The sequence below is a fragment of the Cyanistes caeruleus genome, chromosome 21, assembly GCF_971803275.1.
Source record: "Cyanistes caeruleus chromosome 21, bCyaCae1.hap1.1, whole genome shotgun sequence".
NCBI lineage: Eukaryota > Metazoa > Chordata > Aves > Passeriformes > Paridae > Cyanistes > Cyanistes caeruleus.
Window position 1 is genome coordinate 8609278 of NC_141721.1, and position 15207 is coordinate 8624484.

At 45.3% G+C, this 15207-nt stretch overlaps 1 protein-coding gene across 12 annotated transcripts in view; it reads right to left on the reverse strand.

Annotated features, from left to right (window-relative positions):
• The window catches only part of SYNRG (synergin gamma), a 36197-nt gene that overhangs the window by 4011 nt on the left and 16979 nt on the right, over positions 1 to 15207 (reverse strand). For 6 of the 12 annotated variants that reach the window (XM_086859378.1, XM_086859375.1, XM_086859373.1 and 3 more), the window contains 8 exons: positions 13687 to 14631; positions 6219 to 6821; positions 5700 to 5863; positions 4946 to 4999; positions 4139 to 4235; positions 3713 to 3861; positions 950 to 1060; positions 395 to 430 (listed from right to left, as the gene is read on the reverse strand). In XM_086859378.1, coding sequence (XP_086715504.1) covers positions 395 to 430; positions 950 to 1060; positions 3713 to 3861; positions 4139 to 4235; positions 4946 to 4999; positions 5700 to 5863; positions 6219 to 6821; positions 13687 to 14631 — 2159 coding nt within the window. The remainder of the gene's footprint in view (positions 1 to 394; positions 431 to 949; positions 1061 to 3712; positions 3862 to 4138; positions 4236 to 4945; positions 5000 to 5699; positions 5864 to 6218; positions 6822 to 13686; positions 14632 to 15207) is intronic. The other 6 variants (XM_086859379.1, XM_086859374.1, XM_086859370.1 and 3 more) reach the window with 1 other exon arrangement.

Genomic DNA, 15207 nt, shown 5'->3' on the forward strand with positions numbered 1-15207 from the left:
AGCCCTGCTCTCCACACCCTGGATTTCCTGCAGAGATTTCTAAAAATGCCACTGCCTGCTACACAAAGCCAAAAGTCAATATTTCTAGCACAAAGCCCCTGAAATCCCCCTCTCTTGCTACAGACACACAGGCAGCACAAAATTTGGGAACTGAGGGATTTTCTACCACACAACAGAAGGAGCACAAAACCAGAGAGCTGGGCACAAGGCACAGGCATGCAGACATGGAGCATGTTAGTTGATCAGATCAAGAGTTAACAGCCACAAAACATGACTGGAGAAGAGGATTAATGATTGATACAATTGAGAATGACAGCTGAGAGCCCATCAGCAGCTCAGCCTTCCACACTCAAGAAGAATGAGTCTAGAAAGAATGTTTTTTACAGGTTCATACTTTTTTGGGAAGTTCTTCCACAGGTTTCTCTTCTTTCTGAAATAACGTTGAAACCAAAAAGTCAGGAAAAGTGCCTGTATTTTTAATTGGTTGGCACAACTCTGCACATGTCCTGGGAGTCCCTCCCAGCTCTGCTAGTGGCAGCAGTCCCCTCTGGCGAGCCATTTCATGAAGAAAAGTCATTAAAATACTTTTATTTATTAAAAAAATATGTATGCTTTTTAAAATCTTAATATCCCAGTTTCTTGCCTATTACAAACAATTAAACTCAACCCTTTCTCCACAGCTGTGTCACACCAAAGCCCAAGGAACACTGGACATTCAATTGTAAGATTTTATCGAGACCCCTCTAGAGGAAAGAGTTTACAAATTACGAGCATGAGCATTTTTCAATGTGCCCATCCCTGGAAGTGTCCAAGGCCAGGCTGGACAACCTGGGCTAGTGGAAGGTGGACCTGGATGAGCCTGAAGGTCCTTTCCAACCCAAACCAGTCTGGGATTTATAAATGGAAGCCCAAACTGTAGGTTCCAAAGGAGTTTAAGCAGCACGCTTACTTTGCTTCTGGAATCCACGTTTAGGAGACACACTCCACAGGCAAGGTCCTGGGCATTCTTAATCCCTGGGCGCAGCATACAAGAAGAGAAATCCAGGGAGTTTTCATCTGGCTAAAGAAAGGAGACATGAACATTTAGGCATTTTCAGTGCCTGAGAAAGTTTCAGACATGATGAAAATTACTGAGCACCAAGAGCCAGCTGTCACGTGGCACGGCAGGGGTGACAGACACCAAAGCTGTCAGGGTGCATTTGCCATCTCCATCAGCACAAACTCAGAACACTCACAGCCTTTAAAAAGGCCTCAACTACAAAGGAAGGAATTCTTGAGTTGCACATTCTCACATCCAAAGGGATGCACTGGGAACTGGGGGAAGGCAAACAGAGCACCTGCAGGTGTTTGTGCAGCTGTGGGGAGGGAGCTCTCCCAGCCAGCCCTGGGGAGGTGGCTGCAGCAGGGCTCAGTCCTGGACTCCCTGGTATTGCCTCAGCAAAAAAGGGCAGCTGGTTTTCCCTTTTAGGGGTTTTTTTGAACCTACAGTATGGCAGAGCAGTACAAAATGGGATAGTAAGGTTAACCAAACCATGGAATTCAGGCCACCAGCCACAACATGCTCAGGTTAGAGAGAGGCAAAGGGTGGGAGAACAAGCCCCTAAATAATAAATTAAAGTGGTCATTTTTCCAGTACTTAACCTCACATTTCAGCCACAGGATAAATGATTAATTAAAATACTGCATCAGGATGATATAAAACTGTTCAAATTTTGCATGAAAATAGTAACACAAATAAAAGCAATGACTAGAAACGAGCTTAAAAAATGCTGTGATCCCAGGCCATGTGTCTTAATCCACACTCTGGGTATGCTGCTCACGCTGCCCTGCTGAATGGCTGGAGAATAATTGGAATCCTGAAAAAAAAACCACCACCCTTTAATCTCTAAGTAGATCAATCAAATTAATAAAGGCACTCTAATATTTGTTTACCAAATGCATGAGTGCAACAAATGAGAAGGTCATCCTGCAATTTGCTGTGAAAAACCACAAGACTGTGCATAAAATTACCTTGTTACAAAATCCTTTAAAAGATAAAATTAACCTTTCCAAGCACATGTCTGGGATCTGGAATCCTTCTCTGCAGTTAATTGGCACTTCTGCATCATTTAGGATCCGTGACTGTAACACCAGAAGTGTGGGTTCCACCCCTTCCAGTGAACCCCGTGGGGAAGAGAAGCAAGAAAAAGGGTGATCTGGAGAATTACAGGAGCCATGAGTCCCTGGTTTTTGGTAAATTCAGCTCTGGACTGTGTGTGCATGTGAGAAGTCACTGCTTGCAGCTCCTGATGTGCTTAAACTTTAGCTGGATCTACGAGCCAGGAGCTGCTGTGGCTTGGGGAACACAGGGCCAAGCTTTGGACTTTCAGGTAATCCCTGTAATCTTCCAAGGAAAAGCACTTTAGCAACTGTGTTTTAATCCACCTGTTTAAATTAGGAAAAGATCCTGATAGTTTTGTGGATTGTTCCTATCAACAATGCCAGAGTTCAAACAGGTGAATCCAGGTCTACCAACATCTTCTGCCAGGCAGTAAAATGCTGAGGATATAAATTTCCTAAGATGGCAGGCTCTGTGCATCACAGGACATCACCAAAATACCTGGGGAGGTTTAAAATGTGCAAAAGGTATGTAAAAAGGAACTGATCATTTATAATACCTGCCTTGAAGGGAATGAAAGTGAGCTGGAGATGGATATTTCAAGCAGAAACCAAGAATTCCAAGCCTTACTTATAAATGAGTGTTTATTGGGAAGGAAAAACCTTCTGTGGGCACAGCTGCAGTGCAAGGAGGAAGCCACAAATTAAAATGCTCAGTGGAAACCTCCCCATGGTAATGATCTGCTCAGTGATGCTTGGTGGGATGTGCTGATCCCAAAGGCTCCTTGGATATGCACTGACTCAAAGGGATCCACTGTGTCAGTCCATGTAAAGCACACACAGATGGCTGATTCCCTAAAATTAGGAGGTTTTCCATGGTTAAAAGAAGTAATTTTGCACATTGTATCTCTCCTGCAACACAAACCCCACAAGGTGTTTAATGGCAGGGTGATTTTCCTGCCTTCTGTTTGTGTCTGTTCTGCACCTCTGTGTGCCCCTCTCCATCCCAGCTCCTCTGCACGGATTCATCCCCATTCCCATGGGATGCTCCTGCTCTAAAGGGCCACCCCTCAGACCATCCCTCACCCAGCTGTGTCCAAAGCTCTCCAGCTCCTACCAGGCTGTCTGGGAGCTTTTCCAGGCAGTGCAGAGCAGGAAAAGCTGTTTAGTCTATGGCAGGAACCAAAACAAACTCGGGCATTTCTAAATGCAGAGAGAAGGGAGAACAGTTTAGTTGTTCCTGTGTTGCTTCACTGTGGGTTATGGAATTGTGAGCATTAAAGCCAATTGCAGGGATATTAAAAAACAAGACATGTCCATGTCATTCTGGCTTTGCAAAATGGCTTATTTGGATTTTATTAAATTTGCCTCATTGGAGTTGTCCAGAGACACCCAGGAATTCACCTAAACCATTAAGGTACTAAGTAAGACAACATCATGTTTCTGCATAAATAGCAGTTTTCTTAGAGGATTTTAAACTGGCTTTCACAAATAAATTAATTTCCATTTTGCAAGAGAAGAAACACAAACTGTCAAGTCAGCAGACCCTGCAAAGCTTCTTTAAATAAAATTATGACATTTGTTTTAGCAACCAGGCAGCTTATTTGGGTCTTACCGTTAGAGCAGCCAGGGACATGAAGCTGATCAGGTTGTTCCACACTTTGTCAATATCCTTCAGCAGCTGCTGCAGCTTCTCACTGCAAACAGCAGTTGCTTTGATGCCCAGCTCCACCCTCTTTGTTACTCTGTAGACTTCAACAACCCCTGTGGATGTAAAACAGGTGAGGATTGCAGAGAATGAACTGGATCTCCAGCCCTGAGCTCACAAATGGCAAAACCAGAGTGGCACAGGAGGGGTGGCCATGGAGGGTTGGTTAGTTCAAAGCTGGAGTTACATTCATCTGGCAGAAGAGTTCTTCATTATTCAGATGCAGGCAAAGATGAAGATAAAAAATAATGCCATTTGGGGAAGAGTGATTCTATATTCCTGTTTTTTAGGGAAGAACTTTCAGTGTAAAACACATGGAAAATTAAAACATACCCTGTAAATATTCCATGCCTTGAGCAGACTGGATAACTTCAGTGCAAACAGATGAACTGCTGATTCCATTTAAGGTGTCGTTTGCTTTCTTTATGACCTGGTGGAAATGAATTTCATAAAATGATGGGGTTTCTATCTTTAAATAATCATTACAAACAAGATTGCCCCCAGCAGAAACTGTTATTCAGAAAAGGAGACAAATTAAACAAGGAATGATTGCCACACTCCATCAAATGTTCTTATACACTCCTGCTCAAGTGGTCAGGGGAAAGTATGAACATTTAAAACCTTAATGTATTCCCCCCAATATTTTCATTACCAAAATAGAGAGTTTTAAGAGCATGCATGCCTTTCTGTCTAATTTAATAAAAGCATCCACAGTTTGGGGTCTCTAATACTCAAATGCAAAGAAGAAATGTTAAGGAGCCCTGATCTGGCTGTGAAATGTCTGACAGCAGCACATGAATGGTACCTGGGCACATCAACAAATTCTGTCCCTCAGGAAGCCCTGAGGAGCCAGGCACTGGTACCAGAGCCCTGAACACAAAACACTGGACACCCAAACACATCACCACCCCACTAACCAGAAAGCTGGAATATTCAGGGAAAAGCCAAACTAATCCCCAGTGACAGAGAGATCAGTGTTGGGTGTTCAGCTGAGGAGGTGGCAGCTTTTGGTTTAAAAACTGCAATTCCCAGGGCTGATTCCCACACTTTGTCTGCCTGTTGGTCTCAAACACTGAGTGAGGCAGGTCCTGCAGGGAGAAGGGAAGGATCTGGAGGAGGAGGAGGAAGTGCCACACTCACCTGCAGGGCACTCTCCAGGCACCTCTGCCACTCGTAGGCGTACCTCTCGCTCTCCTAGAGCAAAGAGAAGGACAGGCTCAGTCTTGTTTCTACACACATTTCCCTCCCTCTCTCCTACACAACAGACACACAGCAGACAGGTATTTTAAGAGATTATTTGCAGATCAGAAGTGTGAACTTCTAACTGATCTGTTCCTAATTTCTCCCCGTTTTTTCAAGATTCTCTATGCACCTGAACTCTAAAATTTGATTTCTGGGAGTGAGAATGAGTTTCAAAAGGAGAACATATAGGAGTGGGTAAAAGGTTTCATTGCACACATCTCCTCCTGACACATTTGTTACAGTCTGCTGTTCTAGCAATGGGGATTAGCAGAATTTAATCTGAGTCCTTTTCCCATCTCTTCTCAGGATAAGCAAGAGAAATAACTACCACACAGCCAAAAAGCGATGCCATTTCCCAAAGCAAAAGGTCTCTGCCAAAGCTGGGATTAGATTTAAACTGTAACTAATTTCCAGTCATAAGCTTAGGCTGCAAGGTCAAGTGATTCTGTGTTTCAGACAACATTCTGTGTTTCCCACTTCCCTTTAAAGATGTGAGAGAAGAAACCTCCAGGTTCCACTCACAACATCCACCTGCACCTGGGCACCATCTCACAGTCACACCCATATCCAAACAGGTAAAGCCCCAAAAAGTTGGATACAGAAGCCCCTTGATGCCAGTGCCAGCTCAGGTGTGTTCCAGACAGCTCCTTACCTCCACCTCCCCAGTCAGGTCCTTGTACTTGTCCCTGATCACGGGCAGGGCTGGCTTCTCGCTCAGGGTGTTCGACCGGTCCCTGAAGGGCTGCTCCAGAGCTGGCAGAGGTGAGGAGCGAGTGATTTCTCTGTCCCCCAAGCTCAGGCTCCTCTTGTGAGACCCTAAAAGGTCAGGTTGTAAAAAGTTATTCCTTCACTCTGAAGACCCAGGCTATTTAAAATGAATGAAGTGGCAGCAAGGGTTGTCCCGTTCCTCCAGAAGAACAAATATTTCTCTTTACTCAGTGACTGCTGCAGATTTCCCCAGTCCCCCAATTCCTACAGGTTTTTGGCACAACAAATATTTTCCTTGTAGAAAAAGACCTGCTCCAAATGCCACAGAAATCAATGGGAAGATTCAGGTTGTTTCCAGCAGGCTCCGGAACATACCCCATTAGCTAATTTATAATTCAATTAACAAAATCAGCCTTTGATAAGCACATGCATCATGAGGTTCCTCCACTGTGGGCAGGCTTACCTTGCACAGATAGGTCAAAGGTGGCCAGCTCGCTCTTGATCATCTCCTCACTGGATTTCACCTTGCCTTGGGAAGTTGCCACCAAGAAGTCGAACTTGCTGATTTTTGGTTTTTCGCTTTGGAACTCTCCGAAGTCATCTGCGGCCTCCCTCCGCAGCTCAGAGGAGCCTCCAGCGAGGAAATCGGCGCCCAGGGCCGTGTCAGCTGCTGCAGCTTCCTGAGCTTCCGAGGGAAGTCTGGCAAAATCCCCAAAGTCCCCGACATCGTCGTCGCTCGGAGCGCTCGAGACCGGCCCGGAGTCCTTAAAGTTTGCGAAGGCTGCGAAGGAAACATCCTGCAAAGCATCCTCGCTGGAGAAGGTTGTCACTTTGGAAACCGTTGTCATGGTGATGTTTTCTGAGCTGCCAAACAAGGTCTCCTTCTTCTGGAGGACAGAGGTGGCCGCGGAGGAGCCGCTCCCCGCGGGCTGGGCGAAGCACGAGAGCTTCTTGCCCTGCTGGACGTCGTCCCTGTCGGAGCCGGACCAGTCGTAGCTCGCCAGGCTGCTGACTGCAGAGCCACTGTGACAGCTTCCAAACGGGCCACCCTTTAAGTCATCCACATCTGAAACAAACCCCCACAATTAGGAGCTGAAGTTCAAACCTCAAACTCTCTACGCCACCTAAGAACAACTTGCTGAGAGCGTGGAGGAACTGCAAGAACAAACACAATGAATTGTTGTCTCACTGAGGCTTAAACTGGAGTTTGCACAAAAATAAATCTGGAAAATACCTGAGCATTTCGTACAAATATTTTTCTGTTCAATGAATGTAAGCCTTGACCTTTAAATGCCGTCTTACATTTTAAGCTGAAAGTCACCATGCCACTATGGGAGTGAAGAAACACTAAAAAAAAATGAGTTTCTGGCCAGTCCAGGGTGCACAGATCACCAGTTGAGTTTTCTGGCTGCAGAATCTACAATCAAAATATAAATGTTACAACTCAAACACCTTTAATGCGTTATTTCATCTTATCAAATCCAACCACACAGAAGACTGGGCTGACTTTTCCATTCCTCTGATAAAGTATTAATACACTTTAATTTTATATTCGTGCTTTGATACAAATAACATATAAGAATGTGCTGCAAGGATCTAAAAAAGCCTAGAAATCCTGTTGGAGCTTATCAGGGCTCCTGCAGCGCCGCACGGCCGACTCGTCAAACTTCCAGGTGCCAGCACTGACAGGGATATTGCAGAGATCATGTTTTAACTGAATAAATAGTTTGTAAAAGCTAAGTCTAGAGAAAATCCAATTATTTTGCAGAAAGCTCCAAACATTTATACTCACCTGGTGATTACATGGCCCAATAGGTTCTTCTCCCTGCCAGGGGCAGGTGTGAGATCAGAGCCTGCAGTGCCCGGGGGCTCTGGCTGCTCCCACCCCACTGATCTTTCCACACTGAGACTGATCCCCAGCGAAGGCACACGGAGCCAGGGGCTGGGCAGTTTCATTAGAGCATGAACCCCCTCCCCAGCAGAGCCCTCCTGTCCTACATTTGGCATTTGTTTTCCAGCAGGAACAATTGTCAGTTTGGATTAGAGCCGCAGCCGCTGCACGGCGCCCGGGGTCCGGCTGCAGGGACAGCAAACCCAGACCACAAAATGTTCTCCCTGAGCCTCAGTGGGGCTGAGATCCTGGTGCTGAACACCATGGGCTGGCACACTGGGCTTTAACAGAACCACCGTGGGAACAAGCTGCCTTCCCAGCTGTCCTCTCTATTCGCTCCAGCCCCAGCAGCCCGAGGATGAAACCATTCTAACAAAACATCTCTGCCTCGGTTTACGCGTCTCACTGGAAGGGGAGGGCAGGCTCTGGGCTGCTTCCCAGGCATCACCCACATCCATGGCTAATGAAAAACCTAAGAAACACACAGCACAGTGCTGGGGCTCAATGGCCACTGCCACGGGTCAGCGAGGGACAGCGTGTCATCCTCCCCAGGGCCCTCCTGCAGCTGCCACTTTGGACACGCCAGCATCCCAAATCCAGAGCTGAGCCCCTGCACACAGCCAAGATGTCGAGCTCTGAAGGTGCAGAGCAGCTTGCAGAGGGGAAACAGAGATGAGATCACCTGCTCCCAGCACTGGAAGAAGGCTCTGAGGTGAAAAGAGCTGCCTGCAGAGGGGTCGGTGATTTATCACCACAGCCCACACCCTGAGCTCTCAAGTTTTTGTTTAAAGAAGAGAAATGAAAGCTTTGCATGAAAGAGAGAGCCAGAACCACCTCCAACACGTGAGCCAGCTGTAATTAATCCTGGAATCCTGCAAATACCACCAGCTACCAGGCAACCTCTGCTTTCCCTTCACTTTGTGTTGACTCCAAAAACCAGCAAAGATTTGAGCCTCGCATTGTTCCGGCACTCCCTGGGAGAGAAAGGGAGGAGAGATGGTCCCACCCTGAGGATCTGCACACTCACGTCCTGTTGGGAATTATTCCTGTGATAACTGCTAAGATTTTGAGCTGCAAACATATCCTAAAGGCTCAGGTCAGGGCACTGCTGATCCAGTCCTGGCTCAGGCACAGGCAGGATCAGCAGCAGGCTCCAGGGGGAATCCTGAACTGATCTGCAATCAATAGGTCAGGACAGGGGAGGCAGAACAATAATTTAATTATTCACAAACTAGGAGTCAAGATTCTCTGTGTGTGAATTCTCAGGCAGACACGAAACATCTGAAGAGGTGAAATGTAATGGTTCAATTCTGTACATTTGATTTTTTTTTTTTTGATAATTCCAGAAGGATCACTCCAGTGAATAAACCTTTTCCTAGGAATATTATATTACAGGAAATACACCGTGTTCAGTCAGTGTTAACAGCTCCAGCAGTCCTAAAACAATTTAGTGAGAAGCATGAAAAGTAAGAATGTGGAACCCAAAGTCCAAGCTGCCTGATCATCACCTGGGAGCAGGGCAGGAGCCAGCCAAGGCAAAGCACTGGCTGCAAGGAACGTACAGCAGGATGAAATACAGATAAAATACTGCTTCCCAGTCTTATCTCATCTACACAAAAACTTGCCACCCCTGATTTGAGCCAACTATAATAATTTATTTCATCTACCAAGGATTAAGTTATGGCTGGAGGCTAATTACAAGCTGGAGCCTTCAATGTCAACAGTTTAATCATTTAAGGAAAACCCTTGACAGCATTAGTGACTGTCTGAAGAAAACTGAGAAAGACAATTCAGGGACACTGGAATAAATTCAGGGATTTCAGCCAGCATAGGAGACTTTCAGATTTCTGTAATTCAGTGGATATTAAAGTCTGATGAATAAATCTGATTCTGGTGTCACGTTCTGGTTGTTAGGGTGACACAGGTGGTGGAGCTCTGTTCCCAGACCAGTGCTGTTCCCCTGGGAACATCCCCTGCAGCCTGAGCAGTCACCCAGAGCCTGCAGGGGACAGGCACCACCTGCTCTCTGCTTCCAGAGGGGCTCCACCTGCTCAAAGGAGATGAGACTGCAGGAACACACAGTTGTGCTATCAGTGTCCTGCCTGTCAGCAACCAGAAAAATCCAAAGCCCATTTCTCACCTGGGGAAGCCTGGAAAAGCTAACAATGGGGAATTATTCCCATTTGAGAATGGCTGCAGACAAGGTGGAAACCGTCAAGAATGCTGACTGTAAGATAAATTAAAATGAAGGAAATAGGAGAAAAAATGCTCCAAACCTTGTGGAATTACAGGATTTGCTAGTTATTTTGAAAATATCATGGTAAACAACATTTCACAGCAAAACAAAACCCCTGAGCTGACACTGGGAGTCAGTCACAGAGAGGCCCCTGGGAAGGCCATGGCAAACACATCCACACCCTCCCTTGTCAGAGCCTTCCCGGGATAAACCAGGGTGGATAAGCTCTTCTGTGTGCAGAATTAACCCAAATGAGGGCAAGGGAGTCAATCTGACTGTCAAGTCTGGACAAAAACATAATAAATACAGTTCTGAACGTTCCTCTCCCTCCTCCAGGGATGATTTGGCTGAACAAACACAAACTGCACAAGCCCTGCAGAATCAGATCTCAGCTTTATGTTCAAAGCTTTGGTTTAAAAATCTTTAGGGCTAGGCATGACTTACTAATCTCCAGAATCAAGGAGGGGTGTTGTGGTTTGCTTCCTTTTTCTTTTTTTCCCTTTTAAAGTCTCTCCAGCTTGGTGTAAAGAGGAAAAGCCACATTCTGCTTCCTGGGCTGGTTTCTGCTCTTGTGGCAACTCCAAAACCTCACAACATTTTAACTATTCCACATCTCAGTTATTTTTAGCTTTTTACCTCATCTGCTAATTTGATGCTAATCCCAAGCTGTCAGTGGCTCAGGAGCTGGAGGAATTTGGAGTGACATAATTGCATGCCACAAATTTGCAGCTGTCATTCATGTTTGAAAGTTTCAATATTTAGAAGGCAGAACTTCCCAAATGGAAAAAATTACTTTGGGGTTCTGGTTAACTCACACTGGATTAGCTAAATAAATATCAAAATATTATTGAGTGGGCCTCTACTCATAAAAGTCTAGACAGCAACAGAGTTTTTCAGTGCCAACTCACAGAAACAGCCCTGCCAGCACACATTTCCTCCACTCCATCCCTCTCAAACACAGACCTTTGGAAAAATATTATTTAGGCTGATATGTAAAGATTCAGAAAGTCACAGGGAGCGAGGTCAAAGCGTTGGAAGAGGAGAAAGAAGCTCACCCAAATCCTGCTCTGCAAGAGAGAGGCACCCACCAGCTTAAGGGGATACTAGAGCCTTAAACTCTGTATTTTTGAGGAAAAAGAGATACATTGCTGGTTTGCAACAAATCACACACATCCCCACGTTTTCAAAATATGCCAAGATAATATTTATTAACACAGCAGGACTTACAGATCACAAAAGATAGTGATACAGAGGAGCTCGGAAGGGCGGTATCAGAGTAAAGCATGCAGGTCAATACTTGCAGAAGAGAGATATCAAAGCAGATCTGAAAAGGCACATTCACACAGGAAATGTTTAGTTGAAATCAGACATTAGAAAAAGCAGCAAAAAAAACTGAAGTTGATTAAAATATACAGAGAATCTCCAGTAATGCCAAAGAAAAAGGTACTTTACAGGTGTGTCAGTGCAGCAGATAACCCTTTGAGGGTGCCCGGGGCAGGGCTCCTCTCGCTGCAACCTTTGGCAGGAAGAACAGATCACCCAACAGGAGCAGGTGCTCACACAAATGCTCTCAACTCAGAGTGAAACTCGGTGAAATTTGGTGTAAAAGAAGCAGCCTGGTTCAAACTAACAGCATGCAGCCAGTGCTCAAAGGGTTATATGGAATAAATGCAAGAGAAATCAGGCAACATTAGTATCATCTACCTTCCACACAGGTTAAGAGCCGAGTTTAAAGAGACTGTATCCCCTTCAGAGAGAGAAAAACTGGAAACCTTTCATCCCTCAAGACACCACAGGGCCCTGGCATGGGAAGCAAGCCAAGGATTTCTCCCTAATTCCCAGCGTAAGCACCTACCTGCCCATACCTGGAAGCTACAAATGTCAAACCTCACAGCCAAGGGACAAACACCTCTGTGTGGGCACGTCACAAAGTCAAATCATCTCTCAGCACCTCTGGCCTGCTGCTGTTCCCCTGGAGATGTGGCACAGGGCTTGCACACATGCAGCTCCCCAGGACAATCTCCCGGTTCCCAGCAGTCAGGTGACAAAGGGATACTGTCCCTTTTTGACATTAGATTTACAAATTGAAGGAAACGATGAGAAAAAAAGAAAAAAAATCTGCTTTTTAACTTGATGCAAACTGAAAAAAAAAAAAGAAAAAAGAAAAAAAAAGGACTTGACCATCAGCAGTTCACAGCTTGAAATGCATCAAACACACAGAAAGGAACACATGGGCACAGGAGTGTTTGTAGCAGAGTGTCCAGATCACGTCCTGCTACCAAATCCAAACAGTTAAATGGAGCAAAACTCTCCCTTTTGGAATAACATCTAACTTGGCACCATAGGAGAATACAGACTTGTTTAAGTTTAATAAAAATAGCTTCTAATCAATACTTCAGAGTTCAAAAGTTTAGCAACAAGCACATGAAGGGCTAACCCCTTTAAACAAACCAAAGAAAAGAGGCTTTCCTGCCACACACAGCAATTACTCATCACAGATTGCTGTGGCAAAAGCACATGTCCCGTAAAGAGCTACAGAAGTCAAACTACCACCCAAAGAGGCTAGAAAAATATTAGGAAAAAATGCTTTCAAACCCAAAGTAAACATTCAAGAATACACTGTTGGTGCTACGTTTTGACAGCTCACTTAACTTGGAGTTTTCCCAAGCAGTAATATGAAAATTAAATGTCTTTGCTAATAAATTATTCCTGATAATTTGTACCCTGTTATAGAGTATCTTCCACATCAAAGTTGTCGACTTAATTCTCTCCCCTACTTAAAAATATCATATAATGCAAAATTACAGTACTGTATATTTTTTCTCTATCTGTATCTGCAAAAAATGGAAGAAATATTTCATGTGGAAATAACCAATTCTTGCAGTAAGAGCTTTTACATTTACAGGTTGTATGTTCCCCCTGTTCAGAAAAGCCTTTGACTGCATAAAACTTGTCCTAGAACACAGTAATGGTTCCCATGTTGTTGAAGGCCACAGAACATTTAACTACAGCTTATCTCCTATGTATATATGAAAAGAAAAAGCAGGACACTTGGGAAATTTGTTTTATGATATGTGATCAGGTCAGAGATGATCAGTTCACTCCCTCAGGAATGTTGTCATAAAGGGAAATTAAAGAAGGTGGAAACCTGATAAGGATAAAGTGAAAGTCCCATGGTTTAAATTTAGGTCCAAGAGCTCCCAGTCATGAGACCAGCACTTGCAGCCCCTTGGCACGATGGCTCCCACGAGGGATTTAACACTGGAAGGTGTGTGAAATACTCTACAACTGCAGTCCTGCAAAATCCTGGCTACCCAGACTGAGCCCCACTGTAAGGGGAATACACTGGTGTTAGTGATTAGTCAGCCTCTCATTAACAGCCCCAATTAGTGACCCTGGGGAAGCACCGGGTAGGGGAAGTCCCCAAGCCAAATGCTTTGTGGAAAACAAGAGATTAAAGTGAGACTCTGCCATCATCTTGCTGATATAAATGGAATGACATTGTTTACACGGGAATATTTTCCACTCGAGTCCCTTAAGTGCCAATAGCGAACAGGTACCAGTAGGATGATGTTAAATCTCAAAAATAAACTGGCCTGGAGTTCAAACTGTTCCAGCTATTTATATTTATAGTCTTCTAAGACAAAAACTAAAGAGTGCCCTGCTGAGGGGCCGTGGCTGGCGGGGACACACACTGAGGAGTCTTCCACTACTGAAAGACGAGTGCATAATACTGTAATTGAGCACAGAGAACACACAATCTGCACCACCTACGTTACCAGAGCAATCTAACCAGTTCCTCACCTGCTGCTGGTGGATGCTGGCCACTAACTGTTGGCAAATCCAAAGAGCTATCAGACATGACATGCTTAAGATCTCCTCCCACATCAGCCAGTTTCATGTCAAACTGAACAGACAGCGCGTCTTCGGAGTCCTCCTTGCCCACGCTGCTGCCGCCGATGGAAGGCAGATCCAGGGACTTCACCGAAGCAGAGTCTTCTTTGGCCTGCTTGAAAGCTGCCACTTTGTCCACCAGCGACTTCTCAGCGCCGCTGGAAGAAAACTTGTTGGAGTGGAAGTCAGCAAAGTCATCATCGCTCTTTGCCGAGGAGAGCGCGCTGTCCTTGGCCTCCTCGAAGCCCGCTCCAGATCCTTCCAGGGACAGCTGCTTGAAGATGTCGTATTTGGTGGGGGTAGCAGTGGTGGCAGAGCTCTGCCCACCCTTCACTGTGCTGGCTGAGGAGGCAGCCTGAGCACCAGGGCTGGCCTCCAGCTTGAGTGCATTGTATTTGTCGTCAGGCTTTTGTTCGGAAAACCCCCCGCCGTTGTTGAAAGCCATAAAATCTGCAAAGTCATCTTGTCCACTGGCTGATGCACCGTTAGAAAATTCCCCAAAAAGGTTGAACTCTCCAAAGTCATCAGCTAAGCTTGAAGTTTTGCCGGGTGCTGGCTGGGCAGAGGCGGGTGGAAGGGGTGGGGGGGGAAAGGAGCCCGGTTTTGAGGCGTTAAACGCAGCTGGGAAGGATGGCTGCTTGTTTTCTCCAGGAGAGGAAAAGAGCTCCAAGTCTGCCAGATTCAAAGGGGTCTTGGCTTGTGCTGGCTGTTTTGGCTGAGCAGGCAGAGGAGGGAAGGGCGCAGGGAAGGTTTTGTCTTTTGAGGGCGGCTCTAATGGGGAGATGCTGTCAGCGGTTTTGAAATCTGTGAAACCATCATCAGCTCCTGTGGGCTTGAACTCTGCAAGGTTCTCTCCTGGGAATGAAAGCAGGGAGAAAACTACACTTAAACCCTGCACAACAAACACAGCACATTCACACCATGCAAGCAAGCAAATTATTTCATGCAGCGTCAGAAGGTTTTACACAAACTGTTTAAATGAAAGGCCTCAGGATGCACACGGAACTGCAAACTCAACTTCCATGAGCCACACAAGTGCCAAGGTCAGTGGTTCTACATTTCACTCCAGCAAACACTTCATTCTCTCAAATAGCCTCCAAGTTGTATTAAACTCCCTTTACACTGAGTTAATAACAAAACACACCATGACAAATAGATTCAAAAGGAGATCAATACTGCCTTATTTGGCCTCCATGCAAGTTCTTCTCCCCACCTCATCCTCTTCGTGTTTGCCAAACAATGAATGTAATTTTGAATTTCACTTATACCCCTACAGCATTTGCTTTTTATGGAAGCAATTCCTCCCTTCCTCCCTCTGAAATATTGCAGCTTTTTCAGGGGGATCACCAGATGGCTGAGACAAAACCAACACGAGGTAACGATGTTTTCATTGAATTTACATTAAATATTTTGGTGTGCCAATTTTATTAC